The 23,080-nt window shown below is 40.1% G+C and overlaps 2 protein-coding genes across 2 annotated transcripts; both read left to right on the top strand.

Annotated features, from left to right (window-relative positions):
* The first annotated feature begins 2,452 nt into the window (after positions 1-2,452).
* Positions 2,453-15,587, top strand: LOC139941517 (Krueppel-like factor 13). The gene is made up of 2 exons (XM_071938052.1): positions 2,453-3,326; positions 12,030-15,587. Exons 1-2 carry the CDS (start codon positions 2,759-2,761, stop codon positions 12,299-12,301), a joined length of 840 nt encoding a protein of 279 aa, XP_071794153.1. The 5' UTR covers positions 2,453-2,758; the 3' UTR covers positions 12,302-15,587.
* Positions 15,588-17,182: 1,595 nt separating this feature from the next.
* LOC139941516 (uncharacterized) lies at positions 17,183-22,184 on the top strand. Its single transcript, XM_071938051.1, has 2 exons — positions 17,183-18,011; positions 18,644-22,184. The coding sequence occupies exons 1-2, from the start codon at positions 17,241-17,243 to the stop codon at positions 18,791-18,793; spliced, it is 921 nt and encodes a 306-aa protein (XP_071794152.1). The 5' UTR covers positions 17,183-17,240; the 3' UTR covers positions 18,794-22,184.
* The last annotated feature ends 896 nt before the right edge of the window (positions 22,185-23,080 follow it).

Here is a 23,080-nt window from a genome sequence, read left to right as displayed (position 1 = left end):
TGCATAGCCCCGGACACGATTGCATATGCAAAAGTGTCCGGAGCGGACAGTATTGCAAATGGCGGACACAATTGCATCTGACTCCGCCCTCCCTCCCCCGTCTGTCTACGGTGAATCAACACTACGGATATTCGCTCGGCCCCAGCGGCCAGTCTATCCAGGACCGCTGGGATCTTGTTCAGGAAGTACGTTATGCGTACAGTGCATATAAATAATATGGTGCAGTGCGAGTGTGATGCATGATGGGACTGCGCATTATTAAACCAATGACAGTGCATGATACGTTTGCCCATCCCAGCACCTTTGGTTAAAGCAAGGCGCTGGGGACGAGCGAACTATGGACATTGAAGAAACAGAGTCAAAAGAGGGCGCTTACAGACCTAATTCGGACTAAAACGTCCCCGCCCCCTGTGAAAACTACCTGCCCAAATCCAAATGCTTGTAATTACTTTCAATGTAAAAAAAAAAAAAAAAAAAAAAGATTATCGTCCAAAGTTATAAGGTCACTTTTGCTATTTGGGATTACTGAAAATGTTCAACTTGAAACTATCCCTTGCCCCCCCCCCCCCCCCCCTCCGGATCCCCTATCAAAATAGTTATTTTGGTATAGTGACGTCATACTAAGGAGAACGCAATTGCAATTGCAAGCTCAATAATATTGGTCAGTCCCATCTTGGAAGTGGGTATCAAGGTTTGTGTGGGATCCGGGGTCCACCCGAGGGCCAACGGTGTGATTCTACTAAAAAATGTTCTGTGGTTTGTGCGACCCGAGGCATTAATTGACACTTTCCCTCGATTTTGACTCTTGAGGCGTTTTAGATTTACCCGACTACGAATTCGATTTTATGGGTTTACTACTCTCTCTCTGCAGTCTCATAAAAATTGCGTTTAATTATTTATCTTTCCATCGTAAATTGGAAATCTTTTGTTTACTGCAGTACGTGATTGGTTGATTCTGAGCATTTTCTAATTGAGACCATTATCCAAGGGAATTTGTGTCAAGTAAACGTCAGAGAGATGCAACTTGTGATATGTCGGCAAACCGTATACAGTAAGTTTAAACAGGGTGTTGTCGAAGCCGTGTGAAAGGGGCGGGGCGTACTGGTGAATTTTGTTGTGTCAATGTTGGGAACCACAAACAACGGTTGAACTTGAAGCAGGCTACCGGCCAACTAAAGGGTCCGGATGGGGGGATTCACGTAGTTTATGATTGCAGCAAATACCCAACGGCCGAACATTTCCCATGTCATTCATGACATGCACTTAGTTAGCTTTTAAACAAAAATGGCGAACGTGTTCCGTCGACCAATGGCGTTTAATTTGCTGCAAGGACGGTTTTGCACGGGGCGGTCACAACTGCATATGCAAATGTGTGCAGGTTGACACAATTGCATTATGAGTCATTGCCCTGAGTCCTGAACGTTTTCGTCACTAAAGTTCAGTGACGTCATTTTCTTAGACCAAGAAGCATGACACCAACGTGTAGTTGTGATTCAAGTTGTTTAGTTGTGTTAGGTGAGGTTTCCGTAATGACAGCACCATAATCCCGTTTGGGTAGCGTTGTGTTCTGAACGAAACGAACCAGTGGTTGACAACTCAGCCTAATAAAGACGATCTGAGCATACTAATCAAAACATTGAGTTGTCATCAACTGGTTCTTTTCAGAACCACGCATGGGGCTACCGGAAACCTCAGACCCCCAACCAAGTTTCAAATCCTTACTAATTCGTTTGTGTATGATTGCTGTGTCATGCTTCCGATGATCGATTAAAAAAAGTTTCTCGTCAAAATGCAGAAAACTATACGTTCATTGTTGAAATTCCTGGACTGACAAGATAAGAATTCAAAAATAATGTACCATACCGGCCACAAAGAATTTTTTTTTATCTTGGAATGTTTGTGTCCTTCCAAAAATTACTCTGTTGAAAGAGTTAATACTCCGAAGTTGAAGTTTGAAGCTGTTTAAAAAAAGAAAAAGAAATAGAAAGAGGGAATACAAAACTGTTTTCCGCTCAAAGCCTTTTCCAAAGAAACTCTTAAAAGAACGCGAAAGGTAACTACATGTCGCTAAAGCGGATAAAATAAAATAAACATCGGCTATAATAGTTTCATTATAAGCATACCACACAGGTACAAAAAGACCCGCGAATTATCTGAGGAGCAGCAGTTCACAAAACAGAAAAACACAAAGAGTGGGGTTTACAGACAGCATGTGCAGTGGCCTATGCAATGTTATGATGACTTGCGGTCAAAGGTTGATATTTACGTACATATGATTAAGGCCGGCCAATCAGAATGACTCTACATGACTGCTATTATTTACAGTCGTGCACCCCGCATGTGTATGTACATACATAGTACTAGTCATGTACACTACTACATGTACGTATACGAAACGGTAGGGTCTTTGTGCCTTTGGTAACAATAGAAACCGCGCAAGTATCCAGTCACACACACACTATTTGGCACACACACCTCCGATCCACACCGGCCTCTAAAACACTCATAACGATTTCTGTTGGTGAAACATGAGGAAAGATCTCTCGATCGGCCTGTTTTTCGTCTGCAATTTGGGAACGAATTTCGTCTTGTAAGGTGTGTTTGATATTTTTTATTTTCCCTGCGTGGATACAGTCTCGAGAGTGTTTTGTTTTTTAACTACGCAACGCCACCCAGCTGATTTGACAGCTGGCCTGACCTTCCGTGTATCAATTACATTATACGTTCAGCAGAAACATCGTCAGTTCACTCGGCCGTCATGACCAACCACCAGACAAATTTCGACTACGGACAGCCAGATATGGATGTGACATCGGCAGCCGAATGTCTTCTAGCGATTGCCAAGTCCAGACCACCGTGGAAACCCCCGGTAATCGCACCGATTCCCCGGTCAGTCGACATGGGATTCAACCCTCTTACACCGTACGATTTCCACGCACAATCTGTGACGCAGGACAGTGAGTTGGCCCAACTGCCAAATCCTTTGTTCATGGTGGCTAGGATACTGGCTGATTTAGAAACGTATAAGAACCGAGAACTTGCCCCTTCCCCGACCAGTGATTGCTCCAGCTCTATCGAACTCAGCCAAGAACATTTTACACCGTCTGGGAGGAAATCTAAAGGTAGAAAGACGACCAAACGTAAGGACAGAAAATCGAACACGTGCGACGGAAAAGTCGAGTCGGGACAAAGAAAGCGCAACAAGAGATCCTCCCACCATGGGCCTGACGGCGCCCCCCTCAAAAAACACAAGTGCGACTATGCTGGATGTGACAAAATCTACGGGAAATCGTCTCATCTGAAAGCCCATCTCAGAACACATACTGGTAAGAGAGATTTTCTTTTCCATAACATGACTTTTCGTTTTAATTTGGCTTTGAGAAAAATGTTTTGGTGCACACCATGCATGAACATGTTGTGTATTGTGCGAGCACGTGTGAGAACACCACGTTGTTAACAACGGGACGTTTCGCAATGTGTTATGTACATGTGCACTATCTACACGAGGAAACTCACAACAAAGGCCATGCGGTTTATTAGCATGTATTTGGCTGCAGCATTTTTTGCCATGTTTTCTCTCTGGCGGTTACAATATTCATCCTTTTTTATTTTACTGAGTGAGGGGTTGTTTAGTAATTCTTTAAGATCTTAAACTTATAAGTTCCTATTCAAGTTTGTTAATTCCCCGTGTCACACAAGCAGCTGGTAAGGATACTCTATCGACCAACGTGCCCTCCACCAATGCCCCCTGTTTATCAGACAAGACTTTCCATTAATCCCACGTGGTCCTACCATGGTCCTAACTAATGATCCGCTTACTATACGGTTAAGAGCGGATTATGACCAGAAACAGCACTCTATTATTCAAGGAGTAGTATAGTGAGTGACAAAGAAAATACAACACATGCCTTGTACTTGCTGTGTGAAAGTCCTAATTGTAAAACCACAAGTTGGTCCAACTTTACAAAAAAGGATATACATGTAATAAAGCTGTCTAGCAAGACCAACAGAGTTTATCCACAGAAATTACAAGTCCAGTTTTGTGTGAGTTAATACAAAGTGGTTAAGAAGATGTACTGTCCCTCCTTGAGCTACACATAATGTCACAGAACTGAAGTAGATAATGAACAGGCCTACACGATTTAAATGAAGCTGATTGTAACTTGTTCTATTGTGTGGGTTCAACCATGGAGGTAGTTCAACCATGGAGGAATCCATGGTTCAACCATGGAATAGAGGATGGGACTGTTCATTGCTCTCTTGTTCAACTAGGGATTAACTTCTTCTCTCCACGTTTTCACTGTTTCAACTGTAGTAGGCCTACACGTGGTCTGCTCAGTTACTTTCGCGCCACGTAAGAAATGCCCCGCGCCCCCCCCCCCTCCAACTTACCCACGAATCCCACAAACACTGAAAACACGTGTTATGTTTGTAAGGGGCACCATGGAGGTAGGGGACACTAAGACAATGAGCAGGGGCAACGACTGCCTCCTTGAAATAATTATTATAGGTCTGCGTCTAATTATCCTAAGAAGTTGCCCCCTCCCACCTCCAACTTGCCCACGAATCTAACACACAGCACACACGAGTTATGTCTGTGTCCACATTTCAAGGGGCATCAAGACAAAGACCAGGGGCCAATGAAGGTAACTGCCCCCTCCACTGTTGAAGTATTAGGCATAAATATCATCATTAAAGAAGGAGAAGAAGAAAAAAGAATTACAAACAACTTTTAAAATTGCTTTCGACATGTTTTGTTTTCCCAGATGTTTATCTACTTCAAATATTATTTAGTACTGAGAATTCAAAGTTGTAAAGTGACGTAATGGGGCGTGAAGATTTTATGGTGCCTGTCAGGTGCGTTTGTGTTTGATTTGAGAACAGTCTTTTCATGTGGCGTTTTTTTTAAATCCTGGTTGTTTTCCAAAGTCTGAAATTACTTGAGCATAAACAACTTTCCTTTTGTTATGTGTTGACTAAGACCACCGCCAGTAGTTTACAAATACTTGTGTTCACAGAACGATAGCCTGCAAATGTTGGAATAATTCATGTTCAGAAAACTGGCAGTTAAAACCCTTGTTGTTACACTGGTCTACTCAATAGTGCAGTTCTCAAATCCACCCCGAGAAAATAAAACATCTTCACGGTGGTTCGCAATTAAATTTAAGAAATTAAATGCCCTGCCCTTTTATCGATTCTGGGGCTGCATCGCTATGCCAAACATTTTCAGGATATTTAAATCGTCATCAGATAGTCTTTACAACAGACCTCGATTTATCGATTGTTACCCTACTTGAATATTAAACAGGTGAAGCTGAGAAGTTTCGTTTTGTATTGTCTGAAAGGCTTATGGCAAGGCGGTGTTGTATGTATACTGTCTTGTTTCTTTTGAGTCGATATATTTACGTAATTGCAATTTGGACTCTAAGAACAGACCAGGGTTGAGTTGCCCGGTTGCAAGGCATAGCTTTTGTACTGGGACAAGTACACACCACAATGTATTGTGCGTTCTTGTTTGCATGAACCCGAAATAATATTCACAAAGTTAGACGCCGCCCATTTTTTTTCTGTTGCCAAAAAGGCAAATACTGCAGCGTATAAATAATAGGAAGCCACAATCACCAGTATAATGAAATGGATGATTGATTTCATAAAGTGAAGTGCAAAACAAAAGATTGAACTTTTTTTGGTGGAGGATCACTACTCGTACTAGGGGCATATCTGTTGATGTTTGTCATTGAAGGTTGTGTGTGTGGTGGACTTAAAAGGGGGCGTGGTGACTCGAGGTCTTCAACGCGCAATATATGCGGAGGCATACCGCCTTCATAATTTGTTGTTCTCAGTGGACTAGTTAAAAAAATTCATGGTTAAGTAAGACGTCATTGCGTGATGCGATGAGGGTTTGTCTTTTGTATGAATGGCGACCGTGAATAATGATGATCTCTTTGTTGTAATGTCTTCGCTTTCTTTCATCAGACTATTGCAACACAACATGCAATGTTAAAGTTGCTGTTGATGCAATTTAGTGTTCTCTGTGTGGTGATGTCATCATTTTCTAAACTATTGATCACTACGAAAATACTACTTGCAACATTTGTGTTTTACTTTTGAAAGAAAACAAAATAACATTAATTTGAGCGTGTATGCTAGGCGCCGAATGAATAAAAATGAACACATGTGTTGACTTTGCAAATTGTTGTACTGGAAACGAGGCCCTTATCTGATTTCATTTTACCCCGTTGTGAATGTTGACCTGACCCCCTCGGATTTAACCCAGCAATGTACATGTTTCTGTAGACTACATGGGCTCATGTGGACGAATGCTAAATATGTCTTGGGCTTTTGCACTTAGTAGAGAACCCACACCATGGATAGTTTTATTTTCCTCTCCCACCCCACTCCTTGATTACACCCGTCCCTACATTGACACTTAACACCGCTTTGTGGACAGGCACCAGGTGATGATAATCCACCTTTCAGTGGTAAGCACAAAGACAAATGCTATGGGTTTGCTTAGCTAAAAGGTTAGAAACTTGTGTTTACCATGCCGCGTGGTGGTGGCCCTGGCCCACATCGTCCATTCCAACACAAAAGCTATATCTGGCTGAGGGATTATACACAAAACGTGTGAGCTCACTTTAGTAAACACGACCATACCATAATACACAGTGTCACAACACTTTGTTTATTTTCATGTTTTCCAACCATGACGAGGAGGGAGGACCAGAGCCAACCGTGTACATGCTCAATAAAACTAGAAAAAAGGATCATTTTTAATTGCACCATTTTCCTTAAAAACAAAATTGGAAGCTTAGAAGTGGGTGACTAGCAACCAGCCTGAGTATGGCGGGGGATTTAAAGCTTTCGCAACGATCGAACATAGTTGCGCAACCAGAAAAACAAGTCCTTTGTCCGATTATGGATCTGATGTGCATTGAGTTTGTCCAGCAATTTCTAGCGGTTGTGAAACCATACAAGTAAAAACCAAGGACACATGGTCGCTATTGGTAATTACTCAAAATAATTATTATCATACAACCTTTCTTGATTACGAGTAACGGGGAGAGGTTGAAAGTATAAAACATTGTGGGAAACAGCTCCCTCTGAAGTGACGTAGTTTTGAGAAAGAAGTAATTTTCCACAAATTTGATTTCGAGAACTCAGATTTAGAATTTGAGGCCTCGAAATCAAGCATATAAAAGCACAACTTCGTGTGACCATGGTCTTTTTTCTTTTATTAATATCTTGCAACTTTCGACGACCAAATTAAGGTAAAATTTTCACAGGTTTGTTATTTTATGCATAGGCCTATGTTGAGATACACCAAGTGAAAAGACTGGTCTTCTTTGACAATTACCAATAGTGTCCACTGCCTTTAAGTAGTACTAGTTGAATAATTGAAACCAACAAGGACCCATGTACCTTCAGTATCATGAGTACTAGTTTGAAACAGTGATATGAACCAAGGAACAGAATGTTGCACCCACAGCAAAATGAATGTGACCGGACTGTTCATACACGAGGTTTTTAGAACCACGTGTTTTGTTGTGGGCTGTCCAACTCCGTCGGTATATTACGCGCGAAGACTTGAAATGGGTTTTATGCCCAATTTTGATATCCCACTTGTTGGATGTCCCCTGTTTCGGATGTGACCCATATGTGCCCCCACCCTACGAGATATCGAATGTCACTCATCATAGAAGTGGCACTGGCAACCACAAACGTTTGCAAAACGTCTGGTGATAACGCCTGCTTGTGTCAATCCATACAGGGGGCAAAGGTCAGCCGAGTTATTCAAAGTTGCTAAAGATAGCCTGTCACTCACTTTACTGCTATTAAAATCTCTTTTAAGATAAATCGATTGTATCACTGTTAATAATATTATAATTTGTTCGGTATGCTTTCATTGTTGGCAAACAGGTTGAAACATATTTTTACGCACATAAGTTGTTTTTGTATCCACCAGGGCCCAATTTCATAGGACTGCTTAAGAGCAGCTTAGCACAACAAAAATATGCTCACAGTCACACAAGAATAAGGTTTCCATTCAACATACCATATCCTTTGTACCATTTGTGTATGGTATCCTGCTCGTTTCTGCTAAGCACAAACATGTTTAGTAACTTATAAGCGGCGCTTTGAAATTGGGCCCTGTTTAATTGGAGACTTGCAATTTAGGAGCTAACGTTATTTTTAGTTGTTCGCGAAACGCAAATGATTTACACAAAGACTTTATATCAGAACACAAAATGAAGGAAACATGTCTGAAGAAACAAAAAAATACTGGCGAACTATGAATAAACCTTGACCCGTACGACCGCGAAGTTAACCAAAAAGACGACGGGAGCCCACACTTCAAAATGCCTATGACCTGGCTGCCACGCCCCCCACTCTATCCATATCACCAACACACGGTGACACGAACAAAGAAATGGCTCTAGAAATAACTGCGGGCCGCACGTGCTTGCGTATAATAGTAGTGCATTATTTTTCAACCTGGCTCGACTTTTTGGCACTGACTTTTTAAAACCTCTTACGATTAAATTAAAGATAATTTAGTGTTTTGGGGTTGTTTTAAAGCACTTGTTTTTAGTTGAGGAAGTTTATTGAAAGAATTTCTCTTTCTTTTTTTGTTTGGGCACAACTTGGCCAAACCATGGATGAAAATGCTTTCATCCATGGTTTGCCCAAGTTGTGCCCAAACAATTCTACTATGTGTAACGAACGGGGCCCAATTTAATATATTATTTCTTTGCTTGGCAAAAATCGAGTGGGGCACCAGGTACAACATCATGTAATTTTTTATTTTTTTTTTGTGAAGCAAAACTTCTCTTTAAGTTTGTGTTCTTACAGGCTTTATGCGATTGGGGCCTGGTCAGAGTTGTTGATGTAAGGCTACGATTTCTTCATTGTTTCTTGAAGTTTTGAGAAACAGCCCACCTTCCTGTGGGGCATTTACCTGTGCCACTTCCCTCGGCATCTTATATTATTATACCACATTCCTTGTTCTTTTTTCACGTTTGTTTGTTGGCTGTTACCATGCTTTGTTAAACTTACTTTAGCTGGCCGTGAAAACACGCCGGGGCCAGGCGTAGTTTATTACTTGCTGTTCACTCCCCAAACACCAAAGTTCAAAAAGAGAAACCAGTGCCGAACAAAGAACCCCCAAACTGGCCCATGCACGTTTCACGATGTTGTGGCCTGACCAGTAAAAAAAAACTGCGGTGGAGAAAAGATCAACAAGGTCGCGTGTCGTGTGCACCTGTTGCATGATGTGTACATACCCCTGAAATGATCTAAATCCTTGCAGTCGCGACTGATAAGAGTTTGGAGAAAAAAATAGTGTACACGTACTTAACTTTGGTGTATTTTGAGGAGCGAAGTTTTCCGTTTTACGGACACACCTGTTGGGTCGGTTTTAGACCCAAATTGCCCACGATAAGAGAGCGACTTTTCGTCGGATTCACCTTTTTATCTCCATTTACTGATCCTGAGTTAAGAACCAAAATTTAACTTAATTTCAGGAGGGTGTAATTTAATATTACGAGAGAGATATTTCAAATACTTCCTGAATCATGAGATTACTGGATCTGAACTTTTGATCGTTTTTTGCTTCTCACAAATGCCTGTAGAAAGTTTCGACTAGAAATCACTCGTCAAAACAAAAGAGGAAGTTTTGAAATGTCTGGTGTTGAAAGATTCATGGCAACAGCGAGACTCACTTGCATCATTTTCTTTCATCGTGAATATTCTGTCAAGACTGTTGGCTTTCCTTGAAAAAGTTACGCTAGTTGGGTCTATATGCCTACATGTTCAGACATGTTTTGTCAGCCACTCACACCCCCAATAACCCTTCATTATTAACAAAGAACTATACATGGTTTAAGGTTGTACAAACTATAATGAAGGACACTATTGTTTACCATTGTTCACCTGTAGAATACTTGAGGAAAATAATGTTTGGTTTTGATTTTCTTTGAGGGCTGTGCGAGGGGAACAACGGGAGTGGATTTGTGGAACGTTATTTGGAGGTTAATGCATGCATGGCAGGTGTGCCGTGGCACGTGGCAGGGAGGTGCAGACAAAACCACGGCGCGTTCTACAGGTTGGGCCCTTTGTTCCACTCAGTACACCTGCCACGCTACTGGGCCGATTTTGGGATTTTTATATTGTGAGCTCACAGACTTTGATCTTTTCTTCTGAGCTGGACTCATTAGGATTTTTTTTTATGAAGGCTCTCGGCCTTTTCAGGGTTTTTCCTTTGTACTGGAAATTGCTTTTATAAGCAGTTGTTTGTAGAAATGCAGCAGCGTTGTTGTATTGGAGCTGCTCGCGTGCGAGTAGTGAAATTATCCATTATTTCATTGTTGTGGCTTTGTGGGCCTGGAAACCACAACTAGGATTTTTCAATTTATTCAGTAGACTGAAAATAGTCAGGAGCCTTATTAAATGGCCTCCCATGGGTTTACGAAACTCTCCTTAAGAAGTTCAACCATTGTATTATTTTTGTTTTATTCCTTACAAGTTAGTTTTCTTTTTTTGAAAACAAGCTTACCCCTATACACACGCCTCTGGCACGTTCAATACAAACCCAGAGAATTCACCTTTATTTGGACGTGACCTCTTTATTATAGCCCATTCTTAAGCAGTCTCCAAACGTTGGCAATATTTCAAAAATAGCTTCTGAGAGGGGTTGACGGGGTCATTTTTGTTGAACTTCGGGGCAAGTGTGCCGCATTTGCTATGTTTGAGTCACGACAGTTTGAGGTTTCGTTCCTTTGTGCAAAGAGAAGTTGTGAGGGAAAATAGTTAGGCCTGGTTGGAGTTTTATCATTTTGAGAGGGAATAGCCAAAACAGGCCAATGCAAAGGGCACTTGCATTTAAAGTCCAAATGAAACTTTTCAAGGGGCACCAAGGCCAAGACCAATAGTTGAGAGAGGCAGTGGCTTCTGTCTATTTCTAGGCATTTGTTTTGTTTAGATACATGACCGTCCCTATACAAGCAAACATCAGTACCACCCCCCCCCCCCCCCCCAACCCGGTCCAATTATTGACTTTGCACTGATCAGGCCTGATACTTGGTTCCTTTTAAAATGCTCCATTAAGAAATGTACAATTTCCTCATAGGTTGCCCCTTTTTGCCTTGGTGCCCTTGCCCTCTCAAAAACGAAGCATCATACTGACTGGGCAATGTTTTTAAGTATAAACCCAACGTCAAAGTCGACAGTGCAGCACATTATGTCTTTAAGAAACTATAGCCTTGAAGATCTCAACTTGAGATCTGACGTCCTCAAGACAGCCCTGCCCTTGCTTGTTTTGTCTTCTTTCTATTGACAAGCATGAAGCACACATTTGAGGATGTACACTGTGGCCGCTCCCAGAGGGCAAAGGGTTAACCCATTGTAATCCCGGCAGCAGAGCCATTAATCAAATATCCCTAGTCTAATTGCCTGTAATAATAACTTCCTGTGATAAGTTAGCTAGATTCTTAGTGAAGGGTGTAGTTCCCTTCCTGAAGTACTGGCCGCTAAGGGTTGGGAGGATATCTGAGATCTAGATCTGCAATGCATAATACAAGGGGGGGGGGGGGGGGGTGGGGAATCTGAGCTCTAGATCTGCAATGCATAATACAAGAGGGAGGGGGGGGGGTGCTATATAGCCAAGGGGGTGTGTCTAGGCAAAGGGGACTTCAAGTTGACTGCTAAATCCCACACCCAATCTATTTTTTTATGTACAGCATTTCTAACGCAAATCAGAGTCACACCCATCTTATTATGTAAGTGCCTTGTGCGGGCCTGAAACTTCACGGAGACAACAAAGGCGCAAAGGCACAATTCATTTTTCATAGGGTGCATTTTACCATTAATGAGAAAATGCCTTGGTGCCCTTTCAAAAACGAAGCATACGGTCCTGAATGAGTATTAGTCTGCATGTGTTGAGTTTTTGTCTGATTTTTTCTCCATACACAGTTGGATTTGATACGGAATCTCATAGTTAATTTGTTTTTGTTTTATTCTTGCTGTTTTAGGTGAGAGACCATTCCCCTGCACATGGCCCGAATGCTGTAAGAGGTTTGCCCGGTCTGACGAGCTGGCCCGCCACTACCGCACACATACCGGCGAGAAGAGGTTCTGCTGCCCTCTGTGCGAGAAACGCTTCATGCGCAGTGACCACCTGATGAAGCACGCCAGACGTCACGCCAACTTCCACCCCAGCCTCTTGAAGCGCCCTCGCAGTATGGCTGGCTCGCTCAGTGACGACAGCAGATCGGCGAACTCCAGCCCCGTCAATTCCCCGTGAATTGTATGAACAATTGTATGATGTGAACCATTTGTATACCTCATCATCCACGAGAAAAATCACATGACTCTTGTGATGGGAGTTTCTCTCAATTGCTGCACTTTTTGATTATTAATGTTATTCAACTTTGATTTGTTTGTTTTTTATTTATTACTTTTTCGAGTTTTTGTTTTTTCGTTTGTTTAATAATCAGAGCAGACTACCAGATGAATTTCCTTTATACCTTACATTTTGTATAGGGATCCTCAGGAACCATGCGAAATAATGTTTCAATGAAAAGGCTGAAGAAAGAATTGGTGAAAATAATTGTTACAGATTTATTGTGAGGAATAGTTTGCCTGGAAGTAACTGCTTCCAAGCGAACTTCGAGATGTTACTGCAACATCTGGTTTTGTTAAAATTTTCAGGTCAGTTTTGTTTTTTATCTGCGAATTTAAGGTTGGAGATTTTACCCTTTTGGTCTGGTTCTTACGCAAGTGGTCTCTAAGACAGATTATGTGGTTTGCCGGCTTCAAATTTTTGTAAATCACTTAACTCTAACAACCTTTGCAAAGACAAAGAACTAGTACAGAAAAACAGTACAACTTTATTTGGAAATGGTCTTCTTTCAGCTTTCCACCTTAAACGCACGTAAACAAAAACAATCTTTAAAGTTGCATTTTATTAAGTATAGCTTGTAAGTGTGATGTTACATTATTGGTTTAGTGTTAAGTTGGTTATTAGTTGTTTACGCCTGGTTTGCTAGTTGAGATGCTAAGGTTGAAGGATGACACCAAAACCTAAACTAGTCGGGTTATAACCATTGTGACACACTAATCTCATCTGATAAGGAGCTGTAGTTCTGAAATGGCAAGGGGGGTGAGTTTCATTTTTGTAATAAATCATCCCGTAGTTTTCCCCAATCACGATACGACTGTAGAAATGGTGACACTCATAAAGGTGTAGTTGTTGACCAACATCTCTCAAAGCCAACGCTCCGTAAGATCCATCCAAAAGAGATTTACACATGGTTGACCCGCAAGTTTACGCTATAAAAACTTCAGGGTCAAAATTGACCCGGGTCACATGGGACCTGACCCATTTCTGGGTCAGACACCCAGAATTCGGCAAATCAGTTTGAATTTGACCCGCTCAGGCCCATGTGTGATCCAGGACAGATTAATTTTTGACCCAAGAGCTTTGATGGTTTCCTAAAAAAAATTACTTCTTGACCAAGTTTAATTTGTGTGGTAAGAGTTATCTATTGTATTCGTATGTAAGTTTTTAAGGTTGGGATACTGATGTTTTTTAAACTGCTGTGTTGAAATTATAACGTACTCTAGTCCCTTTTTAAGTGTGGTGTGTGTTAGATGTGACACTTTCCAACGCTAGGTGGCAGCAGACTTACCATGTAAATTTCTATTGTTTACGTACTTCTGAACAGGCGCATACTTCTGAAAACAATGGCTTTACCTGGTAAGTCTACTGCCATCTATCGTCCCAGAAAGTCTCCTACTGTTTGCACTGTTATGAGTCAGAATTGCAAAATTCATACTATTTATTCTGGGTGTTTCATTCGTAAACGAATGTAAAAATGTAAAGTTGGGCTACCGCACAAAAGACGTGGTACAGGATTACTAAACAATCCGAAGACGAGAGAAATTGTCATTGTTAAAATTATGTTGTCAAATAGCAGATGATAATTTTAAAATGCAAATTATTAGTTCAACGAGCCTGTGCCTTTAAGATGATTATGAAATTTGTTTGTCTGTAAACTACACAGCTTTAATCTAAAGTTATAATTTTCAGTTATTAACAGTTTCATGACTTTTTATCAGTCGTTTTCATTCAAAATTTTCACGTGATTAATTATTGTGTTTTGTCGAAGAACACGAGTTGTGTTTTAAAGTGCACGTCATACGTTTCCGAAAAGAGCAGGGACAAAAAAAAGTGACTTAAGAAGTGTACTTTTTAATAATGTACAATGTAAATAGTGTTGTAATATTTAAACCATATAATCTATATATAATCTATATTTTAGAGTTTAATATACTGGTGTAGGGTTGAATTAACGTTGATTTTGTATTTGTTGTGAGTTTTAGAGTCTATGTATCCTGAAACTGGTTTTCGGCCTCATGTTGTAAGATATTAAGTTATTTGTTTGTATTGGTTTATGACCGTAATCATACACCAAATTCTCAGATGGTACTCTCATCAAAAAAATAATTGGAAAAGATGCCGAATATGTGACCATCATTTGGCATTATTTATCAAGACACGATTGTGGCAGCGACCGTGAGCGGCTGCGACTCCGGCTTGATCATGAGGTGAACCAGCGTTATACTCGTCGCCACAAAATAAGCCAGAGCCGCCAAATGTTGACTTCCGGGTCGCATTGGGTGGACAAAGTTGTCAGATTTGGCATCTTTTTCCAAAAAAATGAATCATGCCGTCTCACAAGTTCAGGGTGCTTTTTGGCGGTCGTATAGTCAACAACTGTTTCGGTTAACTTGCCCATTTTTTGATGCACTTATCAGTGACCACCGACCGAAACAGTTATTGGTTTCAGCCGCCAAAACGCACCCCTGATTTTTTAATTTAACTCGGGCAGAAGTAAAACTTCTATTCGGGCATCATGAGCTCATGTTTCTTTGAACAATTACCTCAAATTCTCGAAGGTTTTTATGAGACTGATGGAAAACTAAGGGACGCGACAGGAGTCAGACGAAGTTCTCTTCCAAAAAGTACCTTCCTTTTACTTAAATATTTATGCGTGTCGAGCAGATTTAGATTGAAATTAGTTTAAAGTGCTTAATATTTTCAGGTATTTGCGTCAAGCAGGACACAACCACAAATTACATTGTATCTTTTTTTTCTTTTCATTTTCCTTCTAAAAATTATATTTCTTGGAGTTTGAAGGTAATTGATTTAAAAATATAAAAACGTCGATGAGAAGTTTTTCAGTAAAAGAATTGTAATTAATTATTGATCGTTCTTCCTCGTGAGATCAAAGTTTAAAATATATATATTTATTACCATTTTTGTAGATAAAAATATGCTTTGTAGATAAGTATTAATCTTTAACACTGTTCATAACCTGTATTTTTAATTGATTAATTATATTTTGAAAACAAATGGAAAGAGCTGGAATATTTTTTTTTGTGAGATGAGAGAGGAGGTGTCTATTGAAAACGGTGCAGAAGCAACGTAAAAAATTGCCAATTGGAAGTGGTGGAGTGGTGCAGACTAGAGTTGAAATGAATGGAAAGAGAACAAAATAAAAGACAAAGCAACGACAATTAAATTACATTATTCGTTTACCATGGTTTTCTTTTGATGAGTGATATTGTAATAATTATTCGTTTAGCTAATTTTTTAAGCTTGTGGTCAATAACTGCAAATTGGACGAGCTGAGTTCCGTTTTAAAAGGGGCCTTTTGTTGGGGGTGGTAGATTGGGGTGCCGCAGCCATTTGAATTGAGGTTGAGCTTTTCAATGAAACTTGAGCTGTTGAATGTTTTCCGTGCTCCGTGCTTCCAACGTTTTAATGAGATAAACTTGGCTTTAAAGCCACGGTACTATTTGGCTTGGAAATGGGAGGGATGCCTCAAAGAAAGTTGCAGCGTGGAGGTAGGTTAATACCTCTCCCCCCTTGCGAGACGGTTTGGGGAAAAGCCTATCGGGGTGTTTTTTCTCAGCAAAAATTACTTACCAAAATAATTTGAAAACAAATCTGAACATGAGTTTTCTGAAAATATTTGATTGGCTGATTGACTTTAAATGTATGCCGGTGTCAGATGCAATTGTGTACGCCATGCAATACTGTCCGCTCCGGACACTTTTGCATAATATGCAATCGTGTCCGGGGCTATGGGAAAACCGTCCAGCGGACATGTACCTGACTGTACATGGGATTGTATGTGCGCGCGTAGCGAGCGTGCAAGCACCATAGATATGGCATGCACTGAACCTAATACGCAGCCTGAATATTCACGTATTTTTTGTATGATTGCACTAGCGAATACCCAACTGCCGAACAATCCCATGCATGACATGCACTTGACTTCTTGTTAAAAAAAATGGCGAACAACGTGTTCCGGGGTGTTCCGTCGACCAAGGGCGTTTAGTTTACTTCAAGGACGGTTTTGCACGGGGGTGGACACAACTGCATATGCAATGTGTGCGGGCGGACACAATTGCATTATGCAGCAGCGTTGCACTATGCATTGCACTATCGTAGGGGGTCCTGTTTTCGAGGTGTCCCTAAAATCGTGGCAAATCTTTTACCTCTTTGTGCGCGATGTAAACAGTCCCAAGATAAAAATTGTGTGGTTTTATTTGCCAAGCAAAGAGTCTCCTCTCCTTTGACCAAAACTTAGAAACACGTAAGGCTCCACTGGATATTTGCACTTGTAAATGCAAAAAGTTACGTATTTTAGGCATTTCTACAAGGTACGTCATAATGTTGAGGCCATATAAAAATATTTTTTATTTGCCCACCGAAAAAGTTTCATCAAACACTATTTCAATTCACAATTCATGATGATCAACTCATGTAACTGAATATTTTACTGAGCATTCTGGGAAAAAAAAGAGGCTTAAAGAAGCCATGTGCCTTATATCATTTTCTAATATTTTTTCAGGTTTTGTTTTTTAACCCTCCGATCAATATTATTATTTATATTAAAATTTAAACGATCAGCTTAATGGAGATCAATGATTGATCTCCATTGGATCAATGGTGGTGACCCTATATACCGCCCTCAAGAGTTTGTTCACTTTCATGCACCGCCATTTTCAGATTGTTGGTAAAACAAACGAAAGTGGATAACTGGGTCTGTGGAAAAGTTGTGTTTTCTGCCAATTTACGCCGAAATGGAAAGCATTCAAGATGACAACGGACACATAAGGTAACCCTGTTTATTGAAGTTGATAGTATTTCATAAATACCTTTTCAAAAAATGACAAACGAGACCACTCTTGCTGGGGTCGAACTGGGGCAAATCGCCGAGGTCGAGAAGGCGATCCGGGAAGCTGTCACCAGCGAGCAGACCGTATTGAACCTCAGCCACCGGGGGCTGTCACTCCTGCCGGCGAGCACCCAGCGGTTGACCCACGTCCGGAGACTCCTGCTCAACAACAACAGCATTATTATGCCTCCCTCTGAACTCGTGGCACTCACCAACTTAGAAGAGTTGATTCTCGACGAGAACAAGTTGACGCTCCTGCCGTCCGGGTTCGGTTCGTCACTGACAAATCTCACCTATCTCAGCCTGAGTCACAACCACCTTGGCTGTCTGCCCGATGAAATCGGTGACTTACACAATCTAGAACAGCTCTGGGTAGTCGGCACACAACTCGTGTCCCTCCCACCCACCATAGGACTCTTGAACTCCCTCCAGAAACTTGGTGCTAGAGACAATTTCATTTCTGAGTTACCCGATGAGATGTGCCAGTTGAGGTGGTTACGATGGCTGAGCCTATCGAAAAACAGACTCACCGATCTACCAAACAAGTTTGGCAGACTCGTCGAGCTTACTTTCTTCGACTTGAGCGAGAATAGTTTCACAAGTATCTGCAAGTGTGTAACTGAATTACCGAAACTTACGTCGCTGATTTTACAACGGAATCAGATTACCGAACTGTCGGATGATCGGCTCGTTGGTTTGTCGAATCTTACCAAACTGGATATGAGGGTGAATCCACTGACAAAAAGGCCAGACCATTGGAAGGTAAGAACTTTATTAAAAACATTTTAAGGTGCTCGTTGTACACCAACTGGGCATTGTGCTTGGTTACCAAATGTAGCAATTTTTTTTTATTTTTGTCATAATTACACTTACAGAGTATTCCTATAAAATAATAGAAATTTTAATTTGTGTAGTTCAAGGCCTGTAGTCAAACCATTTTTGCAAATACCCATTGCGCAAATGCTAACTGCTGAATGAGGTGCATGCTGGTCTAGCTAGTTTTCAAACTTGATCACTAGCTAGACCAGCATGCACCTCATTCCACGCCTAATGCGTGGGTTGTTTACATGTGTCTGGTTTCAAGCAGAACTCCAGTGCATACAAGTGATGGGCAAAAAGTTCCATTAAAGGATTTTGTAAAAAAAAAAAAAAGTATGTCACTCTGTGAGATTCATGGAGACGATAGCGGAATTAACTTCGTCTAGTTCTCTAGGTGTCTAGTGGTACGACACCTGCTCTGTAGCAATGCAAAGGTCTTGGGTTTGAATTCCACTTGAGTGATTTGCCTTTGTGTTTTTTATTCCAAGAACTTGGTAAAGTACTGAGGAAAAATACATCAGGGCAAATTGGGTAAAAACAAATTATTTTACAAGTTATTATTATTTCTTTTGCAGGGTTTAGATTACATACTTCTGGGACCTGTACCAAATGCAACGATAAATGAAACCGGAGAAGACAATAGCAGTTTGGATGAAGATGAAGATGAGGATGATGATGAAGGGGAGGAAGAGGATGACAGTGTGGAGGAGGAGGAAACAAGATAGGCCAATTCATTTTAAAAGGCTAAATCAGTCACCGTGTGGTCAAGTGGTTTCACTGCAGGACTTGCAATCAAAAGGTTGTGGGTTCGAATCCCGCAGCTAACCACTGATTTCACAATATCAATGATTTGTGCAGTTCATAATCATAGACGTTAAACCAATGTACATGTATGAGAGAGATTGGCTGTTGCCTGCTTGGCGTTTATATCCCCCAGTGGGAGTTTGCCAAGTTCCCTTGACGGAAGATCATCATTAAACAAGTGATGCGATCAAGCTAAATAATTTTTGTTTTGTCGGAAACATCCGTATGGTGAAATAAGCCAAAACAGGCCAACAGGGATGACATATTTTTTCAAAAATATCATCAAAAAGGGTTATTTAACTCATTGTTGTCTTTGAAGCAATCCTGTATTGGTAGAACAATGGAGGTAAAATATTTAGAACTGACACAAATAGTCACAGACAGAGTTCACGTTTTGTGTGATCAACCACGCAATAAAATAACAAACCAGTGAAAATGCTGGCTTAATCTGTTGTGCGAGGCAGTAGAAAATAGTAAAAAATGGACCGATCATTCAAGACTACAAGTTTTGTTTTGTGTGGTTCTAAATATAATTCTGAAAATTATCAACTGAAAACTTTTCAGCACCATTTGAAATAATTGTCAAACATCATTCAATGACACATACATGTGTTGCAAGTAAGTACGCAATACCCTTAAAACACCTCTTAAGTGAACCATTGCACATAAATTTGATTGTTCAATAAGTTTTTTTTTTTTCAAGCTTTTAAAACAAAAAACTTTGTTGGTGTTGATTAAACACAAAAAATGTTGTTGTTGTTGATTTGTTTATTTCATGTACCTATTTGAACATTTTATGTGTGCAATTATCTGGGTTTGTAAATGTGACACAAGCCTAGTGTAAATAATTATAAATATCCTAGATTGGGAAACTCTAGTTAGATTTATTAGTGGGGCAGATAATACACATCAGGTACGTACATGTTGGTGAAATGTTGGCCTTCCAAAGTGCTTTTGATGATACTAGGATGGAATTTGCTACACAGTCATAGTACATGAAATCCTATGTCACAATCTTTGAAAGATATCTGGTCGTAGGGCCATCGCAGATTTGAAACTTGAATACAAATACAAAACTTTACTTAAAACTTTACTTAATATGTACAGGTACATGTACCAGTATTGGAAGTTTAGCCCTAGCCTATTCATGTACAGCATTTCAGCTGGTGTCAAGGCCTGTTCAGCATTGGGTACGGTTGCTGAGGTGGGTACCAACATAGAAAATAGAAATACATGTCTACTACCCTTGAAATGAAATGAATGAAATTTTCCAAATTGTCAAAATGGCTGCTGTTGCTTGAAGACAAAGCTGCAGCGGTCCTCAATCCCAATATATATTATTCTCATGATATACTCTTAGTGACTGTTCTAAATTATATCAATCAAAGGTACAATTCCATCAACTACATGTACCTGATAATGGTTTGAACCCATGACATTTGACATTTACAGCATATATGCCTTCAGCATTACCATTATATCTTTACTTAATTAGCCATTTGTGTGTTAGATTTGAATGGACCCTTCCCATGAAATATGCTAGTTACATTCACGCATGCGTACAGACCCTGTTGGTTGGCAAACGCCATAGAGTTGTGCACTGAGCAGACGCGCAATCGCGTCTGCGTCAAGCAGCCATTAGTCGTGTGCAAAACAGCGCGATGTTCCCTCATGTTGCCAACCAAAACGTTAGTGCACACGCGCTATGTGCAATTTACATATTTCATGGGAAGGGTCTATTGTCTGGTACAATGACGTGCTTGATCACAAGTAACGCTTAAATTTGATTTCCTCCGACTATCGAGACAGTTGCAACGTCACACGAGTAGGGGCAAGCTTTTGGGTGTTATGTAAGATGTTTGGCACAATGGTACCAGGGTTTGCTCATCTGGAGGTTGCTATGCAAAGCCTTGCCCCGAACCATTTGACATAGCAACTGTCTAGTATAGTCTGAGGAATTCAAATGTAAGCACATTGTGACCAAGCAAGTCATTGTACTGAACCAGACATTATTTAAATCTAACTCGCAAGAGACTTGTTGAGAAGTAAGGTGCTCATTAGAATACATTTGAATATTTCACATCTTCGACTGTAAATATATATATTTTTTATCATCATTAGGAGATTACAATGATTTATGGTCCTAATCTTTATTTAATTTTGGGATATTTCAAGTGCCTGTAAAATTCCTTTGTACCGCTTTTTGATAAACACATGAAAGTACTTTTCTGGTACTTTGTTTGAATGTATTCTAATTTATAAAATTGTGCAAATGTGAGCAAGTTACGATACCATTGCACATGACAAGAGATACAATAAAGGGGACCCCTTTGCACCCATCACCCTTTTAAAGGCAGTGGACACTATTGGTAATTACTAAAAATAATTATTATCATAAAACATTTCTTGATTACGAGTAATGGGGAGAGGTTGATGTATAAACATTGTGAGAAACAGCTCCCTCTGAAGTGAAGTAGTTTTCGAGAACGAAGTAATTTTCCACGAATTTGGTTTCGAGACTTAAGATTTAGAACTTGAGGTCTCGAAATCAAGCATCTGAAAGCACACAGCTTCGTGTGACCATGGTGCGACAAGGGTGTTTTTTCTTTCATTATTATCTCGCAACATCTACGACCGATTGAGCTCAAATTTTCACAGGTTTGTTATTTTATGCATATGTTGAGATACAAGATGTCAATCAATGGTTTTGGTTTTAGATTCCAAATCCTAGAGTCGAAACAAATGTCTTAAAAGTGTACAGGAAATAGAAAGGGTAATTTTCCTTTCCACCACATTCAATATTCCTAACGACAACCACACCAACTGAGAAGAAAAGTGTCCAGTGTCTTTAATGGTTGTATTCAGTACTTTATTAAAATCAATCGAAAAGTGCTTCGACGTGAAGGGATACAGGCTTATACTGAAAATAAGTTGAGTTTGTTAATTAGCTTAGCCTAGTGGTTGTTTTTCAATTTTTTTTTTTTTTAAATCACCCTCAAAATTCCAACAAGAATGGATAGAAAAGTTACCTAATTGTTTCCGACAATTGTTTGATTGAAATCTGAGGTAATAAACAAAAAAAAACGTCTTTGTGACAAAAAGTGCTCTGCAAATAGTTGGAAGAATTCGGATACCTGCGAAAATACAAAAGTGGTTATGATATTCTTTATCCCCGATGCAAATTTAACATCTATTACAAGTGGTTCCCTTTATATTTTGTGTCTTGTCTTTTTCACCACCGAATTGCAGACCATTCCAGAAGCCTTTTAACATAATTTATTTTGTAACTTTTAACTTTTTACTTTAAAACTCAATTTAAAGTTATGCCTTGATAATAAAATTCTATTAAGTAAAACAAATATATATATGTATCAGCAGTTGATGGTTTTGGTGTTCGTGATGTATTTTGGGTTAAAAATAGAGAAAGAAAACAATAGGCAGTTCATGGGTAGTACACAGTTCACTGAAACATCCATTAGACTGAAACAGCGCCCTCATGTGGTGAGTATGACTGATACCCATGTTGATGTTTTTATGCTAAATATGTTTGCCTGAGGATGATACATGTACCTCCAGCCTGTTCCCGTCCCCTCCTCTCCCAGTGTGATCTAACTGTTGTGTTATGAATCCTTGTAAATGTGTTTTCTGTCTCGGATTGTAAACGTACATTTTAAACTAATGGAGCACATGGGTCAGAAATCAAAAACATGAACTCCGTTCAAGTCCTCTTCAGAGAGTTGTCTAATTTTGAAGGATTTACAACTTCAGGCTCATTGAGAACCCTCCCCAGCAGGGAGTTCTGTGATTGTGAAGGACTGAGGACTGCATTATGCCCGTGAAGGATTGAAGACTGTAGTCCCAATAATAGTAATTGTTTCTCACTCGGGCAAGTCATACCAGTCCTGCCGCCGAGTTCACCATGAAAATCGTCCTATGAGGGATTAATCTTAGGACTTGGGACGAGTTCAGTTCGGTATCCGAATACGTTGGGACGCATGGAACCCATCGTATGTCAATAAATGTATCAGTCCAATACCAAAATGTTGATGTTTGGTGACCATAAGGGTGTCCCCCATCTCCATGATCTATGTGTAAAAACAATTTGTATTTTCCGTTTTTTTTTCTCTTTTCTTCCAAATAGTTGGAGCCGATTTCAAAGTCCAGCTTGGAAGAATCCATGATCGAAAGTCGCAAGGAAAATTTTCATT

Source organism: Asterias amurensis, chromosome 9, assembly GCF_032118995.1.
Source record: "Asterias amurensis chromosome 9, ASM3211899v1".
Lineage (NCBI taxonomy): Eukaryota > Metazoa > Echinodermata > Asteroidea > Forcipulatida > Asteriidae > Asterias > Asterias amurensis.
This window is presented reverse-complemented; position numbering and strand designations above follow the sequence as displayed.

What these genes read in the sequence shown, in the direction of transcription:
- LOC139941517 (XM_071938052.1), top strand. Translation starts at nt 2,759, where the DNA reads ATGACCAACCACCAGACAAATTTCGACTACGGACAGCCAGATATGGAT. An exon ending in CCATCTCAGAACACATACTG is followed by an intron (nt 3,327 to 12,029) that starts GTAAGAGAGATT and finishes TTGCTGTTTTAG; the next exon opens with GTGAGAGACCATTCCCCTGC.
- LOC139941516 (XM_071938051.1), top strand. Translation starts at nt 17,241, where the DNA reads ATGACAAACGAGACCACTCTTGCTGGGGTCGAACTGGGGCAAATCGCC. An exon ending in AAAGGCCAGACCATTGGAAG is followed by an intron (nt 18,012 to 18,643) that starts GTAAGAACTTTA and finishes TTTCTTTTGCAG; the next exon opens with GGTTTAGATTACATACTTCT.